This window comes from Mastigoproctus giganteus, chromosome 3, assembly GCF_048544385.1.
Source record: "Mastigoproctus giganteus isolate SK-2022 chromosome 3, ASM4854438v1, whole genome shotgun sequence".
Lineage (NCBI taxonomy): Eukaryota > Metazoa > Arthropoda > Arachnida > Uropygi > Thelyphonidae > Mastigoproctus > Mastigoproctus giganteus.
In genome coordinates, this window is record NC_143577.1 from 231,609,198 (window position 1) to 231,632,147 (window position 22,950).

The 22,950-nt window shown below is 35.7% G+C and overlaps 1 protein-coding gene across 3 annotated transcripts in view; it reads right to left on the bottom strand.

The window, feature by feature from the left end:
* The window catches only part of LOC150088835 (RNA-binding protein 5-like), a 405,596-nt gene that overhangs the window by 111,007 nt on the left and 271,639 nt on the right, over nucleotides 1-22,950 (bottom strand). For all 3 annotated transcript variants that reach the window (XR_016546742.1, XM_090369695.1, XM_090369696.1), the window contains one exon: nucleotides 16,139-16,202. Coding sequence is in view for 2 of the 3 variants with exons in the window: in XM_090369695.1 (XP_090225821.1) it covers nucleotides 16,139-16,202 (64 nt within the window). In the remaining variant the exon portion in view is untranslated. The remainder of the gene's footprint in view (nucleotides 1-16,138; nucleotides 16,203-22,950) is intronic.

Consider the following 22,950-nt stretch of genomic DNA (forward strand, 5'->3'; position numbering starts at 1 on the left):
ATCTGCAGATTCTTAATGCATGAAGAATCACTGCTGATAATCAAATCAAGAGTATTACTCCCTCTAGTTGCCTCCCGAACATGCTGATGTAGAAAACAATCATCCAATAAATCCACAAAAGCCCTGCTAGTGTGTGAGTAACCAGCCCCCAAATTCCAGTCAATATCTGGGAAATTAAAATCTCCCATTATAAGACTCTCTGATTTACTGGCCCACTCTATTTCCCTGTACAGTTCCTTATTATACTCATCAGAGTCGTTAGGCCTATAGCACACTCCTACTCTCAATTTTGATCTCCCAATGCTTATGTCACACCAAACTGACTCAACACTGCACTGTCCAGCGATGTCGACTGGCTTCACTTCCTTCGTTTTTATGTGTTTCTTAACTAATAGCATAACCCCTCCCCCCTTCCTATCCTGTCTATCCTTTCTGTAGACGTTGTACTCCCCAAATTGCAGTTCTGCATCCCTTATATCTGTGTGACACCACGTCTCTGATATCCCAACAATATCTGCCTTTGATGTTTTGAGCAATACCTCAAATTCATCAAATTTATTTACTAAACTCCTAGCATTGGTGTACACGCAAGTATACCTGCACCTGTTTCTATTCTTAGTTACCCTAACACAACCCATGTGTTTACTTGTACCGCAATGGCTCCCAGCAGTCTCTGAAATACCATGCATCTTGTTTTTCAGGCTTCTGCTCATTCTAATAGAAGCAGTGCAAGAATCTCTTTCACCTCTGCCAGTGGCTACTGTCAATCTATTGGTCTTTGTCTCCCCCCAAGCTAGCAGTTTTTCGACCCACCTAACACTGCCTCGATAGCATCAGCAAATATTCTTGCACCCTTTCTATTTAAGTGCATCCCATCCCTGTAGAAGCAATCTCTCCTGTTAACAAGTACAGTCCAGGCTGAAAAAAATTCTACCCCTTGAGTCTTGCACAATCTTTCCAGGGCCGAATTGATCGACAAGGCTCTCATCATATACTCCCTCCTATCGTGTCTGGGCAGAATTGCAGACACTTTCAAATTCAACCCTAATTCTCGGCTTTTGTTCAACAGTGACCTGTACTTGTTAAGTAATTCTGCCGGTCTCCTACTCTTAATATTATTAGTGCCAACGTGTACAACTATATCACCTTTTGTGCCCTTAAAAGATGATATTCGCTCTACAACGTCATCAACCTTTGCCCCTGGCAGACATACCCTGGTCCTGTTCCACCTATCTTTTTTACAAAGTATGTTCCCCGTTTCCCTGACAATAGAGTCACCAACAACTACTAGTTCCTTCGGGACCAGCGCATTCTGCCTTGGGGGGTTGTCTCTGTGTCACGCGATGCCCAAGTGCAAGCTCTGGCGTTGATGTGGGCAGCTGAGAGCTTGATGGGCCCCTCAATTTAGTTTCTTCGAGGGCATCCACCCTGTCCTTCAAGCTCTCATATAGGCCCACAAGAACGCCGAGTTGTTGCCTGATATCGATACACTCCTTGCATCGCGCACACACAAAGACATCCCCCTTGGCAGTATCATGTCCCGTACCCGATACTGCCATGATCTTCACATATATCTCAAAAAATAAAAGAAGAGGTAACTAAATCATGTGTTTTATTGTGTTGCAAAGATGTCAGAACCTTTGAAGTTGTAAGTGGTACAGGTTTTGTAAACTATTCTCCGAATTTAAAAAAATATGAGCTCTCCATTGAAATTTAAATGTTAAGGATTTACTGCCACATCCCACACTATTTCTCACAATACACACAAGGAAGCAGAAAAGTTACAAACAGCACTTATTCCCATCATTTATCCTTTAATTAATTCATAACAATGTGGACAGACGAATATATGGACATGTGGACAGACGAATATAAATATTTATCGTACACAACTTTGACATTGCACTATATCGAAGAAAATTGGAAGCTTTGTCTAAAGTATTATTCACATGTGAATTTCCTGAAGATAAAAAAAATTGCTAATAACATAAGAAATAAATTGAATAGCAGACTTGAAAAATTAGGAATAGAGCCAAATGTTCTCTCTAAATTAACTGTTGTCACTGATCAAGGAACTATTGTGTGTGCACTTCAACAGTCTATCAGACTGAATTGCAGTTGTCACATAATAAACACAATACTACAAAATACTTTAAAAGAAAACTAGCTGAAAGAAACTCTACGGCTCAAATTACTTAGGGATGAAGTTAGATGTTATGACATATCTGAAGCAGTCTACTCCCATTCGTCACCTGAAAACCACTGTTCGTCAAGAGTGTGATACTAACTGGAATAAGAGAATTGACATGTATGAATGTTTTGATGTCAATTATGACAATATTACAAATATTCACGTCGGATGTCGGGAAGAAGAGAGAATGGTCTGTGTCCAACAAGACAGCCTTAAAATGTTGATTAGTGTCCTGAAACCATTTAAAGAAGCTTAATTGGAACTTGAAGGTGATACAGATCCAACGTTGCAGCCTGTTTTGCCAACAAGATTTAGCCTATTGGATCAAGTGACAATTTCGGTTTCTGACTCTAATGATCTAATTGAACTCAAGAATGAAGCTCATCAGCTTTTAAATGAAAAATTTACCATACATAAATTACATAGAATTGCATTGCTCCTATGGCCAAATTTCTGCAAGTTAAAGATGTTGTCAGATCAAGAAAAACAAGAAACAATAGAGGACTTACGAGATTTAATAGAAGAATATAAATGTGATGGACAGTCACTATCTTCGCGTATAACAATGCTAAATATAACAATGAAACTAATGCTAGCAATTTTATTTATATAAAAAGTTTCAGTCAGGCTGTGATAAAAATCAGTGTGGGCGAGTTGGGTCAGGCTGGGCCAGTTAAAAATAAAAAATGTAGGCCCATGCAGAACTATAGTCTCCAGACAGCAATTTGCACAACTGAAATCTTTCTTAGTAAAAGCAACCCTATGTTCCCGTCTCTTCACCCATGCCAGCAGATCTACATCCTTTTTAAAATGAGGTCTCCCGACTGTATGCAGTACTCAAAATGCTGTGTAAACCATGCCTTGTATAATAGGATAATAACCTTCTTGTCTCTGCTAGAAAAGTCTCTGAATATCACTGAGAGAACCATATGAGCTGTCCTGGCAGCCTGTCTGCACAGCTCAGAGAACTTCATATCTGACTGCACAATTACCTCCAAGTATTTTTCATTCTCCACTACCCTGTGTGTACTACCACACAGTTGGTACATTACTCTGGGGTTACTGCTACTCATATACAGTACTTAGGATTTGTCAATGTTAAACTTCAATTGCCATTTCTCAGTCCATCTGCCTAACTTTACTAGATCCTGTTGCAGTAGCATACTGTCATTAACCACTGCCAACCTTTGTATCATCTGCAAACTTGTACATTAAGCTTGATATGCCTTAATTAATGTTATTAATGAATAAAAAAAAGAACAGTGGTCCCAACACCAAACCCTGGGGAACTCCACTAATAACATCAGTCCATGAAGAGTAGTGTTCATTAAAAACCAGTCTTCCCCATTCAATATCCCTTTATCCACAGCAGCAACTTGCTCTTAATGCCACCATACTGCTCCAATTTATACAGCAGTCTTCCTGTGCAATGGTATCAAAAGCTTTCTGATCAGTTAAACCACTGACATCCCAATCCATGCATTTTTCTTCTTTGCCACAAGTCTCATTAGTTCGTATAGCATCTATTTAGTTGTCAGCCTTGATCATATTTCTTAGTTGATATGAAAAGCCTAGTAGCTTCTACAATTACTTCCCTGAATGCTTCCCATTTAGAATTTAGTGTTGGCAACATGATCAGTTGGTTCAATTGCACAGAATTTAAAACTGTCTGAAACCACTGTGGTCACCCTTAAGAAAGCAAACACTCTTCCCTTTATCCTTAGTAGTAGTCCTGTCTTTAAGTACACTGTGAATACTGCCACCCAGTGGATCTTTTACAAGCAGATTCTTAATGCATAAAGAATCTGCTGATGATAATTAGATCAAGAGTACTGATTCCTCTTGTTGCCTCTCTAACATTCTGCTATATCTGTTTTTGGATTTTTTTTCTAGACAGTGCAGTGCACATTGTCCTCGTGATTATTTATTTTCAAATTGTTGCTTATACTGCATTCCTGCCACTTGAAATTGAAAAAGCACATCTACATATAGTATACAAAGCAAATTTGTTACATTTTTCAGATTTTACAATATTATGAAAAATCTCATATCTTCTGAAATGTCACATTTTGCACCTTACTGAAGGATATGGCTAATTACATTTGCACCAGGCAAACAAAAAAAAAAAAAAAAAATAAATAAATAATAATAAAATAAATAATAAAAATAATAAAATAAATTTAAAAAAAGGAGGAAACATGCAGTCACACAAGCGAGAACAACATTAATGGTTAAGTAACATATCCTCTGATGTCAGAATTAGGATGCATGTATTTATATACCCCCCCATAACACACATGCACCCTTCCACTCAATAACATGCATATATCGGCGCCTCCGTAGCCAGGTGGGAAGGAGCAGCAGTGCGTAGCACACGCTTCTTGATTAGACCTGGGTTCGAGCCCATCACCACCAAATACGGAGGATGCGGAAAGGTCAGGGAATGACCACCGCATATCCCGGAGCAATATGGCCTTAGTTGCTAATGCTCCTTAAAAAAAAACCAAATAACAAATAACATGCATATATCACATATATCTTTAACTCCCCTTCATCACTTCCACACTGATCCACAGACAGCATCCCCTATTCCACATTGGAATATTAATGTACAGTATGCAGCCTCACCAACTGCCATCATTTACTTAGATGAGAATGAGCTCCATATAGAAGCTGAAAGCTATATATTCATATTGTGTTTTTATCAGATTTATTACTCATGTATTTTTTAACAGTCATAAGTAGCTTATTTTAATTGATTACATATACAGCGTGGAAATAAAGATCCTTGACTGGTACTGCCGTGGTCATGTTCAATGAGTTTGAAAACAAACTCCTCAAACATGACTTCATCTAGACTTAATTTCCTCGACTGTATTTTCAGTGGAGATGAGTGTTGAGTGTTTCCGTATAACCCAGACACAAAGCATCACGGTATACAGTAGACTTCAAAATCATCACCAAGGACCAAAATGTTGTTTTGTTTACAAAAATCCAGGATCAAGACAATGCTGACTTTTTTCTTACACAAACAGCGTGATTCAGAAGGAATTTGTACCTGAAGGGGAGCGAGTCAATGCTGAGTTACACGTACTAGTGCTTTCAAGACTATTGAAGCACATTTCCCAGGTGAGGCTGCAATTTCATGAGAAAGGCAGCATGAAATGCCACATCCATTCCATACTTGTTGTGAAGGCATTTCTGATAAAACATAGCATTACACAGATTAACCAACACCCTACTCTCACAATTTAAACGCGAGGACAAAGAAAAATGTAACTACTGAACTGAACGCCATCTCTTTGGATGCCTTTGCTAACTTTTCAGAAACTTTAATAAGTGCATTCAATCAGATGGTGATTAGTTTGAATAAAAATCATCGAGGCCTTCACTTTCTGTTCTTTTTATTGCATCAGCCTGGGACTTTTTCCACACCTTGTACGTGCGCATGCACGCACACTGAACAATTTTGTGATAACTACGAGGAAAGTGGAGGAGAAATTGTTGAAACTAAACGTTAAAAAATCACTTGGGATGTATGGGATATATCCAGTCATGTTAAAGAAGGTAAGCAAACTTTTGGCGCATCAGTGGATTTGGGGGGGGGGGATCACAGGGACAATGAATACGACTTGTTACCTTGACTTCTGTTCCAGGGAAAATACTGCCACCAATAATGGAGTCACTGATTAAAGAAGTAATTCAGGATCATCTCGACAGGAATGTAGTTATACATTATACTGCAGTCGCAACATGGATTTGTTAAGGAGCAATCTTGTCTGATCAATCTGATTGTATATTATGACTCAGTAAGAAAGGAACTTTGATATCATATACAGTAGAGTGTTAAAAATCTGAATGTCAATAATTTGAAATGCCAATAATCCGGACGAACCAGCATTTATTTTTTTTATGCTGGTGCCATAAAATAATTACAGTAGGTGCTGGTTATTGTGATCATGTTTGCAAATTAAACTCTGATTATATTAAACAACAATTCTAGTAAGCGAAAATTGGAAGAATATTACCCACAGGCTATAAAAATGAAGATATAAAGCACAAATTTACACCCCCACCCCTAAGCAATTACAAAATTAAAGGATACATAAAAATTGGAAGAATATTGTCCACAGGTTAGCAAAATAAAAAATTTAAGCTTACATACATAGCTTAATTAACATATATACAGTACTAACTAAACATAACACTTTGTAATCTGATATTTCTGATCACTCACATTTTGTTTGGGATGGGAGGTTTTAAAATCTAAAACAGTAAAAAAAGATAAGCGTCAATTGATAATAAAACACAGCACGTAGAAATTGGAACTAACATGATATGTGCAAGTGATATGGAGTAAAAAGATTCTGAGAGGAGTTTTTGCAGAATTTTATTTTATGTACCATAGTTTTCTTTGTCTTTTAAAAGGAAGCAGAAATATTTACCAATTGAACTGAAGATTGAGATTTTAAACAGATTTTCAAAGGGAGAAAGCAGGCTTTTGTTAGCAAAATTTTACAAGGTTGGAAAGTCAACCATAACAGACATTAAAAACAAAAAGGAAAAAAATTTAAAGTTCACATCAAAACTTGATTCATATGGTGCAAAAAAAAGAGGAACTATGAGAATGGCTAATGGCCCATCCCTCGAAGATTCCATTTATTTGTGGTTCACACAGAGACGAAGTTTATGAGAACCCATATCTGGATCTTTCTTGTGTGAAAAGGCATTGGATTTTAAACAAAAAATTAGGTGGTCCCTCAGATTTTAAATCCAGTGTTTTTATTTCTAAACTTACTAAACTTTTTTTTAGTCTCCAGAATATTTTTGATAGGTTTGAAAATCCAAAAAAAGTCGGAAGTCCGAACTATCCCTGGTCCCAATTAGTTCAGATTATTGATGCTCTACTGTACTTAGATTTCAGAAATTCTTTTGATATTGTTGCAGATAAAAGTCTGCTATACAAATTGGAGCAGTGTGGCATTAAGGGAAAGTTGCTGCTATGAATAAAAGGACGGTTAAGTGGAAGACGGAGTGGTTATCAATGGGCACTGCTCTTTTTGGATTAATGTTATTAGTCAACTAGCATATCTGATGACTAATTTGTTAACAAAACCAAGAAATTTGCAAATTTTTAAAAGAATTTCTGAATTTAAGGGTAAAGCTGCAGTTTTACCATTTTTATGCAAAAAATGGAGGGAAACCACTTTAATCAAATCAAAAGATGTTCAATCAAAAACAGATGGACTTGCCATTGTAAATCCAGAGCTGGAAGGTATGATGGTCTCACAAACCATTTTTCCATTAAAGGAATGCATTTTCTGTGACAATTAAAACCATAAGTAACAATATAACATCTGACTGGCATACTTATCAATTGGCACTGCTTTTTTTGGATTAATATTATTAGTCAACTAGCATACATGATGGCTAATTTGTTAACAACAATAAGAAATTTGCAAATTTTTAAAAGAATTTCTGAATTTAAGGGCAAAGCTGCAGTTTTTTTTAAGGGTAAAGCTGCATTTTTATGCAAAAAATGGAGGGAAACCACTTTAATCAAATCAAAAGATATTCAAATCAAAAAAAGATGGTCTGGCCATTGTAAATTCAGAGTTGGAAGGTATGATGGTCGTACAAACCATTTTTCCATTAAAGCAATGCATTTTCTGTGACAATTAAAACTATAAATAACAATATAATATCTGACAGGCATATTTTGGAACAATTACTGATCAACAAGAATGGCATTTTACAGCAGTAGCTGAACTGTAACTTTCATACAACAATGAAGGTTTCATATTTTGTCAATAAATATGGATATCATGTATCTCACCCAAGAAATGTGAAATATAATGGTCTAATAGTACCTTTCGTGACTAACATTTAGTATACCTTGTTCAGAATTTCATTGACAATGAAAAGACATGTCTATTTGTTAATCTCAATTATAGTGGAAAAATGACTGGATCACTTCAAGATTTAATTGAAACATTTATGTGATTAACTGTTCTTAAAATAAACTGATTTGCAGTTCAAGTATGACTACTTGAACTTGAGTGAAGAAGTGGTCGATAAGTTTATAGCCTAGTGTAGGAGTTTCCTGATGTTGACTTTACAGTATTTTTTGATGTTGTCGCCTTGGGGTTTTTTTTTTTTTTTGGTAGTTGTTGGTGCATCGGCTTCTGTGGCCATCATAATGCACCTCTCCCAAGGTTTTTGCAGTACTTTGATCCAAGCCTGAGGCAGGATTCGAACCAGCGACAGGCACTTTACCCACCCGGCTAACCCGGTCGGCTTGTCTCCTTGTAATTCAATATTTGTAAAAGAATAAGAAGTTTGCCTCAATATGATACATAGAACACTTCCGTATGATACTCTCCAGAAATTAAAACGAAAACATATCATCAAAGTTTCTTGCGACGACCGACTAGTCGGTCGTCGCAAGAAACTTTGATGATATAATGCAACCCGACACACAAGGCCAGTTTTCTAATAAAACGAAAATAATTTTAAAAAGTCAAAAATCTTACATTACAGTAAGAAATAATTAACAATAATTAAAAATCAAATGAACACAAAATTCAATTTTAATGCAATTAAAAATAAATTTAATGAAAAAAAAAAAAAAAAAAAAAATTCAAATGATTTTCCTTCCTGAAGCTGACAATGCTTTTCAACCGCATGTCGTGATCACAGGAATGAAAATTACTGAATAGGGCTGAGCATGGAACTTAAATAGGGATTATTTGTCTTCGACATATGAACGTAAAGGACCACGAGTTGGAGATTAGATATGGCCGGTGAACATTAACAGAATTCTCATGTAATTTAATTTCGATGGTTTCTGCAATTAATAGCCTCATATAATTACATTGGATACTAAGTATTTTGGCCTCGTTAAACAAAAAAGTATGTTTTTCATTAACAGCATGAAAGACTAATTCTGATGCTGCTTAACGAGAAGCACAAACTGAGGCTGCATGTTGATTAACACAAAAATTCAGAGGAAACCGCGTAGAACCCTGATAGGACAAGTCACAATCACTGCAAGAAATGTATACTAGGTCATTTATTTGTGTTGTGAACGAGGAAAGGACTGAGTGATTGTTCAATATAGTGTGTAATTTCTGTATTGGTCTGGCTACAATTTTAAATTCGGTATCTTTAAAGACTCTGTTAAGTTGTTTGTGCCACTGTTCAACATATGGGACTGAAATAAAAAAGTATTTTTTGATATTACTATTGTTGGTTGGTGTATTTTTTTGTATTCTATCCTTAGCTTGTACCCTAATTCTGTCTGTTGTAGCAAGTGGGTAACCCCTGTTTAAGAATCTGCTGGTTAATATTTGTATTTCTGAGCCCAAAGCAGATTCTGTCGTCGAATATTTATAAGCACTGGGAAATTGATTAAAGACAATCGATCTTTTGTAGGTGAATGGGTGATAGCTGTTATAATGTAGAAGCATACCAGTGTTTGTAGGTTTACGATAGATGTTAAATTTAGAAAATTGAATGACTTAGTATCCGTATTCTCCCTCTCCAATGTAAATTTGAGTCTGGAATGAATATTATTAAACGAATGTAATTTTTTTTTTTTTTTTTTTTTAGTAGTTGTTGGCGCATCGGCTTCTGTGGCCATAATGCACCTCCCAAGGTTTTTGCAGTACTTTGATCCAAGCCCGAGGCGGGATTCGAACCCGCGACCTTTGGGTTGCCAGGCAGGCACTTTACCCACCCGGCTAGCCCGGTCGGCATGTAAAATGTCTTTGATAGTGCTACTATTGGTAATGACTAAAACATCGTCTAAATACCTCCCATAGTATGTTATACAGGATAGAAAAGGTGTCAAATGTATACTCTCAATCATTGAGAGGTAGATCCCTAATATTAGGCCGCTCAGGCTTAATCCCATTGGCAAACCAAAAATTGTTTGTATACTTTGTCTCGAAAGGTGATATAGTTGGCTTCAACTAAGAGTTTAATTAAGTGAAAAATTTCCTTAATAGGTATCGAGTTATTATTTAACATATCCCAAAAGAATATCTAATGTATATTCAACGTTTACATTTGTATATAACGAGGTAACATCTAGTGAGAATAAATTATCATTACCGCCATGTCTACAGTCCTTAAGGTTATTAAATAGTGTATCGTAGTTCTTAATCCCAAATTTTATTGCCTGTCTAAAGGGTTTTATAATGCTATATACATGTGTGGCCAAGGATGAAAATGCTGAGTTTTTGTAGGAAACAATAGGCTGTATAGGAAAGCCGGTCTTATGTAATTTTACCTGAGCGAAAAGTGCGGGAATATTGTATGTTCTGGCCTTCAATTCCTTTAACTGAGCCATAGTAATATAGTTGTTTTTTTCAATATGTGGTTAACATTTTATTGTATCGATTGACCAAATTGGTAAATAGTGCTGGGTCTACTTCAAGATAAGTGGAGGTATCTGATACAACTGACTAACTTATTAATAGAATCAGGTTTATTGAGTATTAACACTGTATCTCCTTTGTCAGCTCTCCGAATAATAATGTCTTTATTTTACCGAAGTTCACGTAAAGCTGAACTGTCATGTGTATTCAATTTAGGCAGTGGCATTTCTTTTGTTATTTGCCACCTGGTTAACTTGTTAAATGAATAAATCTTTTTGTGGAACTTTACGAAGTCCAAATTCAATATCAATTACGCACTGTTTTTTAGGCAGTTTTCGAGGTGGTAAATTGAAATTTAATCCTTTCAATAAAATTGAAATCTGGTCCTGCGAGAGCATATACGAGGAAAGAATTGTAACCTGTTGATATGTCGGTTTGTTGAATGTTGGGTGAGGGGGTGTTCGCGAACTAGCTGAAGTATTCTGCGGTAGACCGCTGTGCATATGTAGTGAGGGGTCGTCACACTCTTATGCATTTGGTCGCAAGCTCGCAACAATGTGTTAGAACTCGTATGAATGTGTCTTGATCCTCCTGATAATGTATTTAATTTGTTAACGTGTCTGTCTTTTTTTTTTATTTCTGAGACCTGTGCTTCATGTTGCGAATCTATGGAGGTCTTCAATACAGACCAATCATTAGGATGCAGATAATTTTTTAATTTGTCACAAAGTTTCCTAACTTGGGAAAGGTATTTTTGTTTATCAGAATACCGAGATCTTAAGGCAAGCTTAAAAAATTATCTGCATCCTAATGATTGGTCTGCATTGAAGGCCTCCATAGATTTGTGTTGTGAAGCAATCCAGTCTAAATTTCTTTCCCTGTAATTTGAACTTCTAGCCCCCAGTTCTGCTATCATTTATAACTGTGAATTCACATCTTCAATCATTTTACTATACCCTCTCTATACCTTATACACCCCGATCAGGTCCCCTCTAAGGTCTGCAGCACACATATCAAAATCTCTCCTCATGTGGACACACTTCTGGCAAGATTGTCAAGCACACTATCTCTCTTTCAACCCTTTCAAGAAGCTTTTTTCATCTGCAGTCTCCATATTGGGACAAAGTATTACAAGAGAAACCTTACAATTGCCTTGTGTAACGAGATGCCCTCCTTATCTTTAAATGAGAATGCTTAATAGATCATATAGGACACCTGTCTTTGCTGCATGGAGAGTTTCAAGTCTATCAATACTGTAACCCCCAAATTCATTTCTTCGTCTACTATTTTGAAATCAATAGCCACCAAATGTTTTAGGAATGCTATTCCCCAAATGTAAAATCATGTATTTTGCTGTGTTAAAACAGAGTTGACACTTTTCTGGTCACCCTTAACATCTATCAAAGTCATCCTGAAGGAGCACTGCATGGCACTGATTACTGAACGCTATTCTGACCTTCATATCATCTCCAATTTTGACACTGCACCCTCTATCCCTGTTGATGTATTTATGAAAATAAGAATCAACAATTGTTCCCAGAATTAACTCCTGTGAGATCCCATGTCTAACGCTGCACCAATCTGTGGGGTAACCATTAATCAGCCCTCTGCATCCTTCTCCGAAGCCATTTGGTAATCCATCTAAGGATCTTAACTTTGATCTCAATAAGCTCTACTGAAACTGATTAATGTTAGACCAAGTGAAATGCTCCGCTAAATTCTGAATACACAAACTAAAAATTATTTCCTATATTGAGCCCATTAGTGACTGCGAAAATAGCTAACCAGGTTGGTTACACCTATTTTGCACTCTTTTACATTGCCTCCACAATTTTGCCTACTTATTACATTAGAATGACCGGTCGGTAGTTATCCACTTCACTTTTAGTACTGCCATTAGGGATTGGTGGCACACTTGCATTTCTCTAATCCAAGGGAATCACTCCTGAGCCCAGAGATGCCCTCATCAGTACTTATCAGATACCCTTAATAGTTCAGTGCACTCTCTTGCAGCCACCCTCAAAATTACTGGGTATGTGCTTTCAACTCCAGAGCCTTACTCAGCTTTAGGTTCAAAAGGTTTTCTAATTAAAAATCTTCTGTAAGTTCAACATTGCTAATTTTATACTGCCTAACTTTAGTTACAATTTCTCCTCACCAGGAAAAACTGTGAGGGCCTTTCATCTGTAAATAACAATGCAACATACCTATTGAATTCATCAACAACATCAGCTGGGCTATCCAAGGCATTTTGCACCCATTACACAAGCATCTGATCTGATTCTTTCTCTTCTTTGTATTCACATACATTAAAAACTCCTTGTCCTCATTCCTTGCTCTCTTAGCCAGCAATTTCTCATAATTAGTCCCATATGTGGTGTGGCTATTAAATAACGAGACTCTTGCAATAAAATAAATATAATAAAATATTTTGTGTCTTACAAGTTATCCCCTTCAAAATAAAGTTCTGATGCAACCATTCTAATGCCTTGGGCTTGCACACACACTGTTCCATACATTTATTCCAAGCACAGAAACATTTCTGTAAGAAGGGGCATATTCAGGGGTGAGCAGAGGGGGCATATGCCCCCTTAACCAAAAATTTGAAATTAAAGAAAAAAGAATGCAAAAGGCATTCCATAAAAAAAAAAAAAAAAAAAAAAATCATCTAAAACCTAGTCATCAAGCTTCCCCCCCCCCCATGATGATACCTAGATACGCCACTGTCTGTAAGCCCTTTTAACACTTTGGTCATTTTTTTTTTCTGAATTTACCTGAAATGAACTGAAAATAGGTTCCCTTGGGTACACTTTTCAGTATAGGGAAGAGGGGAAAAAGGCACAAGGTGCTAGGTCTGGAGTAGGGTGATGCTCACACACAGGGTTTTGTTTTGTGGCAAGAAACTGGTGAACAGAGAGAATGTTGTGTGCTGGAACATCCAACCACCCATCCTTCCACAATTCAAGTCTCTTCCTTTGAATTTTGTCTCACACCTTTGTCAGAACTTCAGTGTATTGTGTTTGACTGACAGTCAGATTTGGTTGAATGTATTCAGGCATAATAATTTCTTTAATCCCAAAGAAAACAAGCATGGTTTTCATTTTTGATTTTGTCATTCTTGCTTTTTTTTTTTTTTTTTTTTTGATTTGGTAGTTATTGGCGCATCGGCTTCTGTGGCCATATTGCACCTCCCAAGGTTTTTGCAGTACTTTGATCCAAGCCCGAGGCGGGAATCGAACCCGCGACCTTTGGGTTGCCGGGTAGGTACTTTACCCACTCGGCTAGCCCGGTCGGCTTTGGTCTGGGGGATTGTTTTTTTCTTCCATTGCATTACTGTCTTTTAGTTTCTAGGTTGTACTGAAACAGCAACTTTCATTGCAAGTAATTACAGTACTCAATAGTCTGGGAAGTCTTCTTCAGCTTTTTTCATAACATCTTCACAAATTTGGAGTCTTCTCATTATTTAATCTTCATTCAAAATTTTTGGCATTGCCTTGCCACACATTTTTTCTCATCCCTAAATTTTCAGTTAAAATTTGTCCAACTATTTCTTTGTCCATATTGAGTTCTGACACAACCATTCTAATGCTTAAATGATGATCACGTTTAATCAATATGTCTTTACCTAGTCCACATTTTCATTAGTTTTCATGGATACGGGGGGGACTTAATTGTTCATCATCTTTCACATTCTCTCTCTTCCTTCTAAAAACCTTTTATGCCATTCAAACATGCAAGCTCCTGACACAGTAACCTTCCACATAAACTTGATGTTACAACTCATAACTTTCAGTTGGTGTTTTCTTTAGTCTTGCTTAAAAATTTGAGGTTGATTTGTTGTTAGATTCTTTTGTATGTAATTTTTTTTGGCAAACTGCAAAAACACAAGGTAATGAAACCTGTCTCACTACAAAGCAAATGGGCAATTTGAAACATGATTTGGCAGACAACTAGGGAAAGGTTCGAGTCAACTGCTGTGCAGCCACATATGCAGTCTCGTTATTTAATAGCCACACTGTAGTTTGGAGCTTTGTTTTTGCTTTTCTCAATATTTAAGCAAGCAGTAAATAACTGCTTTCTTAAATATTGTTTTGTTCAGTGAATTGAGTGAGTTGAGCAATTTTCAGTCAAAAGAAAAAAATACTATAAAGAAAAATTAAATTAAAATACAGTAAATGCATCTTTGGGGTGAAATTATACAAATTCTGTTATTTTTTGTTTGCTTGCTTTTCAGTGATGCATTAAAAAAACATTATTCTGAAAAAAAATAATGTGATTAGAATTGCTTATTTCTGCAGAACAATGTTCATCAAGGCATAAAGAAAAATGTACCAAATAAATTCTGTTTGGTTCTCGCATTCCCTTTAATTTTGGCTGTTTTATTTATTTTTTAATTGTAGGTCAAATTTCATCAGCATGACAATGCAGGCATAACAGCAATGGGAAAGCACAACTGACTTTGTGAATGAAAACCTCCTTTGGTTGAAATATCAGGCTCATGGACTCAGCTTAGCAAAAATGAAATTTGCCTCTGTGTCCAATGAGCAGTAAATCTGATCTTGCATAATAATGCTTAATTGCTCTTGCTATTTTCATCACTCACTTTAAGAAACAACTCAAAGATACATGATATCTTGTCCACTAACTGAATCCAACCTACAGTTTGTATGGATTAATTACACTATTCATATATCACCAAACTTTTACTTTTCTGCCACAACCTTAAAAACAGAATTCCAGGTCACTTCTCCTGGACTCTTACATAATTCGGTGCAATTTTCTTAGCATTATTAATACTACTTATATAATCTTTTCTTAATGTCCTATATATTCTGCTTATATTCATTTATCAAGTCTCTCAACCCAAGCTTTCTGCTTTTCTTAGTTCAGTATTCCATCAAAACAATTTAGATTTTTTCATTGACACCTCAGATGCAATAAAACTGTATAGAATAGAGTTTGTGTAATACTAACCTTATTTTCTGCACTTAATGAACGTCAACCTATGTTCTGTAACTTGCTAAACACCTTAGTGACAAATCTGTCCCACCAGGAAGACCTAACCAGAAATCTACCACTTTCATGTAATGATCTACTACCAATGAACATATCAATTTCAAATACAATGCATTTCAAGTCACTGGTAGTTAAGTCATAATGCACGTCCCAATTTTTAATCCTATTCACCACAGAATGAGTACTAATTGCTAAATCTATATATGAGTTTCCATACATAGATCTTTGCTTACCTTCCAAACAAAAAACCCTCTTTCATGGTAACAGGCTTTGTAACAAAGAGAATGATACGAAGATACTAGTGGGGTTATTTGCTTGCTCTTTGATAATACTGTCTTTAATTCATAGTTCAAAATGAATTGGTATATGCATATGAATTGGTATATGGTATATCCATATACAAATACAACCACATTGGTATATGGTTAATACTAAATAAATTTCACAGTCACCTTTAAATATTGCACTTATGTATATTGAAAATTATTAAAATACCTAGATCACATTTTGCAATATGTATGAATTTATATATTTTACTGGGAAAAATTACCTTGTTCTCCATATGAGCCATAATTATAATTGTAATACTGTCCATAGGAAGTATAATCTGTTCCCTGAAAGTTAAGAAAAACATGAAGGCTTATAATGATGTTTAAATGCTATTAAAACAAGTCAATCAGCAAGTTCTGCACAGGCCTCAATATTGAATAAAATATAAGTAGTGTAAATTGTGTTTATATAACTTTTTTTTTTTTAATTTTATGGAATATAAACTGAGAAGTTCACTGATATCATTTACTCTGTTGCAGAATATGAAAGACAAATGTGAAGGCATGGTACATGGTCACAGCCATGCAAATAGTTGCCAAAGGAGGACAGAGAATTGTGAAAGCTGACACAAGCACATGGAAAATCTGCATATCAATTCTACAAGAAATCTTTGAGGAAGGTTTGATAATGCAACCCTCAGCTGGGAGACACCTTGATTTGTCACAAATGAGAGAATAATTGAAAAAATTACAAAAATTGTTGCATGTTGTTGGACACAGTCACGGTACAATTTATGCCACTTTGACAGAGTGTTTGGAGAAGGGAAAAATAACATTTCATTGGGTACCACCGTTCTGTATGAAGCCGAAGGATAATCATCAGAAAATTGCATATTTATTACTATACAGATGGAAAAAGGGGTGTTTCAGTGAGAGTGAATCACTGTATTTGATGAAGTATGGTTACATAGTTTTGAACTTGAATTAGCACAACAATCTGCTGCATGGCACCATCCTTCACTACCCAGATCAAAGAAAGTTCAATGAAGAAAAATGAAACTAATGCCCACTACTGCTTACATTTCCTCAAGAAAGCAAGCTTATACAGCAGGGGAGAAACTTCCAATATCACCCATCCTTCTCCTCTAATACTTTGCCTAGTTCTTCCTTTAATTTATTTAAACTATCCACTTCTACAATTATTATTTCTAAGGTAAAATAAGTTTCATTTCTAAGGAAATTTTTAAGAGCTGCCCCGTAAAGGCAGCAGCCAAAATTGAAAAGTGAGGTCCACTGAATGTGCATGACAATTCACCTGTCACAAAGCGTTGCCTATATAGTGATTGATTTGTTACTGGAAAACAAATGGAAGATTTTATTCCACCCTGCAATACTTCAGATCCTAGCCATGTTGGTTATTTTCAAAGCTGAAGGAGCCTTGTGTGTGGGGGAGATTCCAAGAACGGTCACCTGAAGCAGTTTTCTGCTCCCAATACCAATATGAAGTTAACAGAACAGTGTGATTTTTCAGATCAAGTTCTGAAAAATCACACTGTTCTCCTTTTACTTGTGGTAAAAGGAGAGTGACAGTGGGATACATTACAAGCCAAATGATTCTGAAAAACATGACAAAAATCTCTTTAAGTAACTTAAATGGGCAAACAATTGTAAATGATTTACTATGGACAACCTCAGCCTACAACTTAGAGACTGTAAATTGTGGACTGGCAATACAATGCATGGAAACACTTCTTTTTTTTTTTTTTTTTTTTTTGAGCCATCCAGATGACTGTTATTTATTCCGGCACCTCAGAGAAAGTATAAGGGGCTCAATACCTTTGTCCTAGGATATTATTAGTTCTAACCAAGTATTCAAACTGCATCCAAAATCTGACAGTACAAGAAAGAATAGCAAGCAGTGTCCAAAGAAACTTCTGTGGTTAAAGAAAAAATGGGAGCTTCAATTGCAACAGAGGACACTATAGTGGACTAAGGTATTTCTTGGGCACATTTAAATGGAGAAACAACTATATGCCTTTCAATATGAAAGGCATATAGTTGTTTCTCCACGGGAAATATTCCAGTGATTTATCCTGGAAGCCAGAAACACATTCATAACATCGCAGAAATTCTGCATAAAATTCAAATATGGATGACAAGAGAGGTTAAAGGTTTAAATGAGCAAAAAGAAAAAATATGGCACGGTTACAGACTATTGCAGGACATTCATTTACATAAGTATTAAAAATGTATATGTAACAAAAACAGTCACCAGATTAGATATGCGAAAGCTGTGTGTGAGATATCACTAGCAAAAACTGCTAGGCATGGAGACAGAGTTCTACTGGTATGTGAATATGAAAAATAAGAGTAAATCAGAGAAGCCCCCCCCCCACTTGATCTACATGGAAAAATCACAGACAGCCCAGCAGAGGTGGTTGAATAGGTACTTCGTCAAAATATTTACAGTTGAAAGACCGGCTCTAGAAGGAACAGTGACAATAAGTCACATTGCCATAAAATAAGTGTATGGCAATCTCAGAGGACTAGCAGAAAAGCTACTGGAACTGAGGAAAGGTAGGCTCCAGGGTAGTGATACACATACATTCCTGTTTAAAAAAGACTGCATGTGAGTGCATCAGCCAGTTGAGAATCTTAATGAGATCATCATCACACTCCTGGATAATCACCAAGGATTGGAGAAAGGGTAATGTCTCCCCAGTCCACAAAGAGTACAAAAAGTGTGATGAGCAACTACAGACTAGTGAGTCTGACATCAGATAAGTAGATAAGTTCATGAAGTCTGTGGCTAAGGACACAGAACAGAACAGAACTACCTTGACAAGAATATCCTTAACAGATCACACCATGGGTTTGCGAAGGGTAACTCTCACCTGACTTTCTAGTTAATTATTATAATGAAAGTAAATAAAATAGATGATACAAGAAACAACTTCAACATTATTTACCTTGACTTCATGAAATCTTTTGATACTGTTCCTCTGAAAGGAAAATTGGGGTAAATTGGTATTACTGGTAAAATCTTTCATTGAATCAGAGTTTGGCTAAAAGACAGGCGACAAAGAGTATTCATAAATGGACATTCCTCGTGGTGGGGTAATGTTTTACTAGTGGAGTTCCCCAGGGATCAGTATTGGGGGCCCCTCCTCTTTCTAATCTTCTTTAATGGCAATGATGAGGAATACAGGGGAAGGTGTTAAAAGTTTGCTGATGATTAAACAATTCAGAAGGTTGGTTAATGATCGGTCCTGATCATGGCTTGAATCGGTTGCAGATTCAATGGCTTGAATCAGTTGCAGATATGATCTGAAAAATGAAGTTTTAATTGAAGTTTAATGCTTTTAAATGTATGATTTTGCACCTGAGGTAGAGAAATTCAGGGGTTACTTATAAACTAGAGGAAGAAGTGTTAAAAGTAGTTCAGGGCAAAAAAGATTTAGGGGTTATGATACAATCATATATGAAATTTATCATGCAGTGTAAATTGCATGGCTAGGAACACATGTTGTTCTGTCTCATTTATATGCCTTTGAAAGTAAGGATTCAGATCTGGATACCACACTTAAAAACAATAGGGCTTCTAGGAGAGTTCAGAAAGGACAACCAAACTGTGACAGGCACTAATCGATATCCAATGAAGAGTAGCTTAGGTGTGGACTGCAAAACATGCCAATATCTGATAAGGACCTGACTGGGGTAGATAAGGCCCTGTTGGGAACCAGAAAATGAACAAGGAAAGTATATTTTCACTTGCAGGAAAGACAAGAGGGCACAAATATAAAATCTTAGCAAATAACAGAAAGGATATCAGAGTTTACCTTTGGGCAGCATGTTGTAAAATTACTAGACTAAATTACTTGCTAGAGTGGTGTAAGTGGAGAGTTTTTTGATTAATTTCAGAGTGGAATTGCACAATTAATTTTGGAAATGGGGAAGTATAAAAGACTGTTTTTTTTTTTTTTTTTTTTTAATGCAGAAATAGTCTTTGCAGTTTTTCACCATTTTGAAAGATGGCATTAGCCATCAACCAAAATAATGAAAAACTGCTACTGACAGGAGGAGATACAATACAAGTTTCATAATTGTACTTTGCAGATTTAATAAACTGCCATTTGTGAACACCTGTGCAGAACTTGACTGACTGGTTCTCGTAGCTGGTATATCATAAACACTAGTAAAAGGCTGAAAATATGAATTTTATGTACCTCCTTTCAATTCCCACTACCATCAAATTTGATTATATTCTTCTAGAATTTTATAACTATACACCTCTGGAACATTTTAGTACAAAGAGAGGAAAATTTGTTTGTAGCTCCATTTTCTGCCATCAGATTTGTTTGTAATAATTTAAACACAAATAAAGAAAAAGTCTTACCATTTAAAAAAATTAATATAATTAATCAGTTAAGTATTATTACGCATAAAGTTGAAATGCTATGGAAAGTGAATTCTACCATGCACATAGCCTCACCACAAAACATTATCAAGTTGGGCTGCACATGATTTAATAAGCAATAACTGCATCTGTTAACAAGCCATATGCAGAGATTTATGAGCTATGTAGGGTCAAACTTGCACCACCAGATCCACCCCACAGTAGCAACAGCAGGTGAGTCATGGCTTGTCAGCTAGAGGTGCTTATATCAACCGAGTGGAATGTACTTTGAGCAACAGTGAAGATATTCCCATAAAGATCTAATATCAGTGACAGATAAACCATCCTCTGTTACAACAAATTTGCACCGAACTCCGGGGGTTACTTCCTGATCCATTCTATCCATTAGAGACAATTTCCCTACGAGAGAAATGAGCGAGGCGACTTTAAAAAGCTGAAATAATACGGACCTCACTTTCTCAAAGAGGATACACAAATGAACAAGTAGAATCGTATCAGCCCAAGCACACTTTTATTTAAGATCGTGCTAATCACACATTACTATTATGTGAGACAACTATGCAGGAACACCTCTAAGATAACATTATTTCTCACAAATTTCCTTGTGAATAACTAACATACTTATTGGATTGACCAATGTTCAATTTATGCTGTTGATGAAATGATCCATTATCAGCACCATGTAAGTTTTTAATAAACACACTTGGCAACAAAAGATGGCAATATACTGCCATGAAAATTTTGATCTCAGAAAATCTTGAGTCAATGTTCGACAGCAAACCCAAACAAATTTTCAACTCTGCAAAAGTAGTTGCAGACAGATATAGCAGCAAATCCTGGAAGAAATTTGATAATTACCTAGTATATTAAAATTAGATTATATAAAATTTCTTAATCACACTAAGAGCTTGAACATTATAATGGACAAGTATTTTATATAACTTAACACAAAATGAAATAACCTTTGATATTCAGTGAATTAGAAGTTTGAACACATAATGACCAAGGTAAAATTTCTCAAATTAGTAACTATGGTGTTTTTTTTATTATTATTTATTTATTTAATATGTACTAGGGGGTTTTGCCCCCTGCTTACTGTGCTCACTTCTTTTGATAAAATAAAATAAAATACTTACAGAAGCTTTCGACTCTGCGTGTGTCTCTTCCTCAGCTACGAATACATAAATATGTTACTATATCTATATAATATCGGTGTAGATACACTATAGAGACAACTCTTAAAGAAAAACTACGATCATAGTGTGAAAGGCATCATTTCATCCGTATCTCATATTCTGCTCATCCTTCACAAAGAGTTACCAAGTATTGCACCACCTCGAATAAGTAACGCTTCACTAATAGAAAAGACTACTGTCACTTATTCTCGGTGGGCACCACCACCACCCAGATGGCACCATTTCAAAGCTAGTTGGCTTTTCATCGGTGGGTGCTTTTCACACTATGATTGCAGTTTTTCTGTAAGAGTTGCCTGTGGTGTATCTACACCAATATTATATAGATATAGAATCTTAAACTCTTAAAATATTATGCCTTGTTGCATTTAGTTTATTTAAATAAATACGTTACATATGGAAATCAAGAATGGTACCTCGTGGTCATGTTAGATAAACATAGTGCGTGACCATGCTTTTAAACAGCTTGTTTTAGCACAGAAAAACAAGCTTCTGTTACGTATTTTAGTATTTGTTACATATTACCACGTAACCCACATCGCTCTTCTCCCATTGGCTGAATAAATATCATTAGGAGGAAAATTATTTTAATGTATAGAACAAAATATATTATTTTATTTTCTTAATACAGTTTTCCACATAACTTCATAACCAATTTTACAAAACTAAGAACATATTACATGGGAGGCAACTCACACACAAAAAAATAAATAAATAAATAATAATAATAAAAAAAAAAAAGAAAGAGAGCAAACAGACAAAAACTGCACAAGGAACAAAGCAGAATTAGAATAAGCCTACAAAGTAAAATAAAGGTATAAAAGCGAGCCTAAATCATTTAATGATTTAGGCTGGCTTATAACAAAAGAAAGAAAAAAAAAAAAAAGTTTAGCAAGCTAAAAACAGGAGCAATCAAACTGTATTCCCACCAACCAATTATACTTGATAATAAGCACTTGCAAAGTTAAAAGGAAAACAAGTACTATGTAACATTTAGGAGTCATGCCCAATATCAAACATAAATAAGCCATGTGACCACATACAACATACCTTTAAAAAAAAAAACCTGAGTACATCTGTAATATTTACAATTCACTTTCAATTATTCAGTATTCAAGTAAATAAATCCATGTCTTTTTACTGCAAAGAGTTTGGATCCTATTCAAATTTGCCATCCCATCATGAAATATAGGTGAGTATTATTGTTTTAAATTAGCACCAAAGCAGCATGAAACCAACGTGGTATCACTTTATCTGTAAATTGTGAGTTCTAAAGCCAATTTGTCCCTCTGTAGGATGACGCAATCTATAGGAGAGGGGATCCTACATCTCTGTTTAAGAATGATTGACTCGGTGCCTTCGAGAAGAGGCCTCATTTAAGTTCCTCTTATTATCAATAGATTTGAACCTTAAATAGATGGCAAGAACTATTTAAGCAAAACAAAAAATACAACAGTAACATACAAAAATCCTAAAGTAAAAA